Genomic DNA, 6,348 nt, shown 5'->3' on the forward strand with positions numbered 1-6,348 from the left:
CTTGTAAGAGGAACTTGCATTCTATAAGCATTTCTGTGAGGTTGGTTCAAGTTTCTTCAGAGCTAACCAGACTATGCTGGCAAAAGGGGAGCTACTAAAAGAAGCTTCCATGTGCATCAGAAATCGGTAATATAAAATATTTGTGAGAGAGAAGTTACTGTCTAATTCTGGAGGTTCAGTTCAGTTGCTCACACAAGACAGGCACCAAGTTAGCACCAGACAAGAGGGCTGGGTGGAGGCTTCAGCTAAGCTGTGGTTGTTGTTTCCATCCAAGAGGCTAAAAGGTTTGTTCTCTTTGGCAGGTTTATTCAATCCACTTCCACGCTGGCCACCTCCATACCCTGGGCCACCGGATTTACCACCCCCATACTCTGAAGTGGAGTTGACAAGCTCTAGAGGTAAGTCAGTGCAATGGTATACAGAGCATCACGTAGCTGTCAGTCACCTTTCTGGGTACCTGGCTCTTGGTTGCATTTCACTTTGCTAGGCAGGTGGTCATCCAGCCCAGCATGATCCACCAGGGTAGAGCTTGTTCACATGCATCAGGGGCTCCACCCACCCACACTACAGTGGGAAACCTCCCCTTGCACCCATAATATAGTCCTTGTATTTAAGTGCAAGCAGGCTCAAGCTCAGCTCCTCACTTTCCTCATCTATCAAGCAGCGAGGGTCATCAGCATCAGTTTACAACAATGAAAAATGCATGATCTATTGAAGACAAATATAATGAAACATAAATACAGCATAGATAGGTTACAGAAATGTGCTGGGAATGCTATGTTAACATTGTATTAAAACACAAACATCTTTTTTCCTTTTTAGTTCACTTTAAGCAGTAATATCTCTGGTTTCCCTGACAACAGAGACATTATTTTCAAGATACAAAAATATTTTGCAAGATTCATTATAAATACCTTTTAGCCCAGATGCAAAAACTAATTAAAAACATTACCCTTGTCACTTTCCCCACATATGTTTAATACAAGTTTGCATGATATTTGCTTGTAGCTCAACACAATGCATAGAAATGGGACATGAGTCTGACTAACTCAATCAGCTTAGGGCCATCTTTTTTTTTTTTTGATGACCATTTATGTGACATTCCTTTGTGGAGGAGAAATTGCAGCAGAAAGGCTTATATCAAAGGGCCATGGAAGGGGGAAGCCTGTGGAGTCATGATTAGTTGAGTCTCAACCTTGCATTTATTATGGATTTTGAGACAGTTTGCATGTCTTTCACTGCATACCAGTTCATTAGTCTTATTTACCACCTGTCTTTCAGTAGCAACCAACCTCCCCAGTCAGATTTGAGGCCCCACTGAAAGAGGCATTGCACACAAAAGATTTTGGGAATCTAGTTTGTGATGTCTTAAAAGTGCTGTTTTTCAGAAAACACTGATCCAACTATCCTTTGAAAACGAGCATGCAAAAGGGCATATAAAATCATAAGTCATTTTTGGACATCCTTTCCATATTGACCATATAACAGAAGAAACGTGACATATTTTGACTATGTTCAGTAGATGTAACATTTCCATATCAAAGCAGCAGGGCTGGCCTGAAGATATACAATTGTTAGATTTATCTAATTTGAATGTGTACTAAGTACATGTTTTTTCCATGTGGAATAGTACATTGCTCTTTGAAGCTGGGATACACACCCATGTAGCTGCAGAGTTAGGGCAGCACAGCCTGTGTCAACCCTAGAAACTGTACTATTGCCTGGGTACCAAGGCTGCTGTTCCTCAGAGCAGCCACCTCTCCCTCAAAAAAGAGGGTAGGCACCATTCTGCTTCACTTGTGCAACATGAGAATTGTATTCGGGATACAGCATTAATGGGGAGGAGGCTAGCTTGGGAGAGATCAGCCCAAAGAATCTCTTACCATTTTAAGGCCATGTCCCTGCCCAGCTCACAGTAGCTGATCCTTAATAAAATATTTTAAGTCCTCTGGAGCCTGGGCACACAAACAATTACCCTGGTGTAACCGACACCAGTTTTGCAAATTAATATAAAAGCACACCAGCATCTGCAGCAGAGAGATGACCAGTTACTCTGCACAGCTGGCACAATGACAAAAGCCTCACTCCAAGACAGTGGGAGAACTGGTATTAGCCTGTTTTTGTAGAACAAACCTTTACACCCCAGTATCACTGTGCACAGTCAGTATTTTTTACTGCTTTTCTTCCTGGGGTAAGTCCACACCAGTTTCTGCTTATATGTTTCATGTCTGCTCCATTTTTATACTAGTGAGAAGGCCCCGTTTGCCTGCATCAATAGGTGACAATTCAGTATTGCTTCTATGCATTAGGTAATTTAAATGGTCCACCCAAACTGTTTGAGCTCCTGGTAGTATATTAGTTGCATTGTAAGCACAGATTCAAGCCTTCTATCTAAATGCGTTGCACAGTAGGCCTTGAGAGACACTGGCCCCTGGTAGCAGCTGAACAACAAGCACACCACAGTAAATACTACAGTGACAGTCTTTAGAGGAAGGAATGGGGACATTCTAGGCATGAAATATTGTAGCAGGTTCTAGAAACAGACCACAGTATAACTCCATCCAACACCCTCAGAGCTGTACAGCAGGGAGCACATAGGCCTGTATCGAATCATAGAACATGAGGAAAGGACCTTAGGAGGTCACCTCTAGTCCAACCCCCTGGTCAAAGTGAGACTGTCCCCAACTCGATCAATTCCAGCCAGGGCTTTATTGAGCAAAACCTTAGAAACCATCTATCCATGGAAGGGGTTCTGTTCCCATGGTTCAGCCCCAGGGTATAGGCACATGGCAGGCACACAGTACTGGCCTACCTAGTCTGCTCTGTTGTTATAAAAGGTGGGTCTAGGCCATAAAGTTTGAATCCAGACCAGATCAGAACTTACTTAAATATTCAAGGAGGGGGTTGGGTCTAAGGGTCTGGTTTGCTAAAAAGAATGGACTGAAAACTTGTCCTTAATGTCCCTGAACTGTGTTGCTGTTTGGATCCTCTGTTGTAGGGGGGGATAACCTCCATCTTGGGGGCAGTCATGCAAGACAGTAACAGCATCTCTGCTTTTCTCTTGTACTTACCAGAGAGCCAGGAGGGTTGTTGCCGCTGCAGGACCCAGAGAACCCATGAGCAGACAGACAGGCAGGACTGAGGAACCAACACAGAAATGTACAGACACACAAACTTAGCATCTCCTGCTTTCTTTCTTCCATTTACCCCTCATCCCCCAACAACAGGCCACTGAAAATAGCATCCCAGTCTCAAAGCCGGATTTGTCCCCTGACAAGCTGCTCTGTCCCCATGCCTTCCAGAATGCCTCCCACCTCACTGCAACCTCAGATTTGCCTCTGCCTCATCTTTGCAACTGTTTTGTTTAATCCCCAAACCATATCCCAAGAACTTGGCCAGCTACTAAGGCATCTGATCTCAATTACACCTTTGCCCCTACACCCTTGCACATATGCAGACTTCAGAACTGGACTGTATTTATTTAATTTGATTGGAAAACACATCTTGTCCCTATGAACAAGCTTGGTACCAGCACCAGCCTCCAGTACAATGCTATAGTTGGTCTGGAACGTAAAGAGGACAGACATTTTATGGTGATCACTGCTGCTTAAAAGATATAGCAGTCAGTATTCCCAGTTTTGATATTCGTTCTTGATGTTACTGGGCAAATCATGCCCTGTCTCCGTCTCATTAATTACTGACTTACTTTAGGGGTTTAATGGCTGCTCACACTAGTATTTAAATATACTTGCACATATAAGTCAGGCAAAATTTGTAGCTGGCTTCATGGACTTTCTAACACTTCTGCCTTTTTGAGAATGAGCACTCCACTTACAGCAGGCTTTTGGGGGTTCCTTTTATTGAACTGTTTTCATTTACTTTTTTAATGGGTTTTAAATTGAATGTTTGACTGGGGGGTGAAGGGCGGGGGCAGCACTGTATTATTCTAAAGGTAGCAGAAAGGTTTAGCAGCATTTCCTAAAGATGGTCAGGTCTAATCTCTGGAAGTTTGTTCCCTAGCTGGGTCTTTGCCTCCACTTCTCACAAACTTCCTTAGGCACTTTTTGATCTGCAAAGAAGCACAGCTGTTGTGTTGGCTCTCAGAGCAAAATCTGACCTTTAATTAACCATGGCTCGATCCTTTAAAACTTGTGATGAGATCTTAAACTGGCATCAAAGGCTGCCTGGGAGCCAAATGAAGTACATGCTTCATTGGGTAAGACATGCTTGTGATGAGCTAGTTTACAGAGAAGGCACTGCGCCATTCCCCCACTTTTGCCAGCTGTAAAGCTTGATAAGGTGACCCCAGAGCTTTGAGCACCTCAGAAGAAAAGCAGTATTTGTGTGTCCCTGTTTGCCTGCAGGGACTCTGTGTGGTAACTCAGGCCCCCCAGGCAGCTCTGCTGATGTAGGTCAGAGTCCCTGACTGTGTGTCTGACTTAAACTATCAACCTGAACACACAGGCAGCCTAACAAATCTCACTCAGACCAAGTGACTGGTGTTTCAGCAGCACTGCACCCGGGATCTGGCTGTTGCAGGATGGGCCACGACTGTTTAACTGTGACTATATTCCTTTTCCCTTCCAGATCACATGGAGCTGGAGCCATGTATGTCTGTGGAATATTAAAATTAGAGCTGATTACTTGCCTGAGATGGATTCTGTGTACTCTTTCTCTATTTGGCTTTTCTTCACCTGCCTTCCTTGCCCTGTGATACATGAACAATTTATACACAAACAGCCCATGTATCAGGCCCGTGCATAATACAAGAGCTGATCATATGCCCAGGTACCAGGAAACCTGGATTCTAACTGGCCTATTCTGTGGCCTTAGGCAAGACATGTTCATGCCTCAGCTTCTCTACTAATGGAACAGGTATAATGGTAGTGATGGCACAGGAAGAGAATAAGCATCAGCGCAGGCAAGTTCCTTTGAGATTCTTGGACAGAATGTAAAGAGTTATTACTTCCCCAAATTTAAGATGAAGAGGTGATCAGTGGAAACAGTCACAAGTAGCCTAAAGCAAAGATATCTTGAAAGCCTTGGTTCCATGCTATACAGTGAACAGAATCTTCTGCCTTAAGGGATGGCCTCGTAACGCTAGAGAGAAACTCTCTTACATGAGTACTTCAGGGGTCAGCAAAATCAATTGACTAGTATAGAAAGGGCCAGGGTTTGCAGTCTGCCATGGCTGCTTTGCATCAATGAAGTGGCACAAAATGGTTGGAGCTGGGCAATGGGGAATTACTCCTGGGAAGTGGAATTTCTCTGCTGCTGTGACTGGGGGAGTCAGCCCCACTATCTCCTGTGTCCACTATCCCTCATAATCCTAGGATGGAAGGGAGGCATCCTATACTAATAATTAGCTCTGCATCCTTGGTTTCTCTCCTGCTTCGTGCCAGCTGTGTGAGTGATGTGAATATTTGTTCACTGGAAATTGGATTCAGACCACTAACTCATTTCACAATCAGTTGCCAGATATTAGTGGCTTCTAATCACTAACAAATCTTAGCCAGATTTGAACTAGCACTGCTTATGCATAACCCCTGGTGTAACAAGGCCTTCCACATGAAGGAAATCTTACTTCTCAGGAATTTCCTGATATTCTTGGAGGTGCCCAAGGCAACGCTCTTGTTTGAAAAATGTGCGAGTGTGAAAGGAGTTTGGGAGCTAATTGGCTGTTGAGAAGAAGGAACAATTTATGATTGTTTAAACAGGTTTTTAGAGCTTTTTATTATTTTGCTGCTTTTCCTAATACCATTACAGCTCTCTCCATGGCAACCAGTTGAGACATCACAGACTTTGTTCCTGTTCTGAGAGATTAGCTAGGAGGGCTGAAATTGTAATCTGTGGGTTGGGTGAAGAAACAGCAGTGTGGATAAGCTAAGTTAATGGAAACCAATGACAATGCTAGGGTGGACTGCAACAGGGTAAATATCTGAGAACAAGAATTAAAAGCTGAACAGAAAAAAAATCAGCTCAGTCGAATTAATGCGGCAGAACAATTCCTAATATGGTTAAAAGTTTAAGTTTAAAGACCAGTCAGCAGAAATAAAGTGAACCACACTCCACAGCTCATGGTAGGCTGACCACCATCTGACCACAGAAATTCATAGTTTCATAGTTAGTAGGGTCGGAAGGGACCTGAGCAAATCACCAAGTCCAACCCCCTGCTATGGCAGGAAAGAGTACTGGGGTCAAACGACCCCAGCAAGGTGTTCATCCAGCCTCCTCTTAAAGACCCCCAGGGTAGAAGCCAGCACCACTTTGCTTGGAGGTTGGTTCCAGATCCTAGCCACCCTGACCGTGAAGTAGCGCCTCCTGATGTCTAATCTGAATTTACCCTCT

At 43.9% G+C, this 6,348-nt stretch overlaps 1 protein-coding gene across 3 annotated transcripts in view; it reads left to right on the forward strand.

Annotated features, from left to right (window-relative positions):
* LOC109290822 (WW domain-binding protein 2-like) overlaps window positions 1–4,995 on the forward strand; it is a 17,866-nt gene extending 12,871 nt beyond the window's left edge. For 2 of the 3 annotated variants that reach the window (XM_019507607.1, XM_019507609.1), the window contains 2 exons: window positions 303–398; window positions 3,075–4,571. In XM_019507607.1, the coding sequence (XP_019363152.1) occupies window positions 303–398; window positions 3,075–3,142 (164 nt within the window). In that variant the 3' untranslated portion in view covers window positions 3,143–4,571. The other variant, XM_019507608.1, reaches the window with a different exon arrangement.
* The last annotated feature ends 1,353 nt before the right edge of the window (window positions 4,996–6,348 follow it).

This window comes from Gavialis gangeticus, unplaced genomic scaffold, assembly GCF_001723915.1.
Source record: "Gavialis gangeticus isolate Ggan-Ray unplaced genomic scaffold, GavGan_comp1, whole genome shotgun sequence".
Classification (NCBI taxonomy): Eukaryota; Metazoa; Chordata; order Crocodylia; family Gavialidae; genus Gavialis; species Gavialis gangeticus.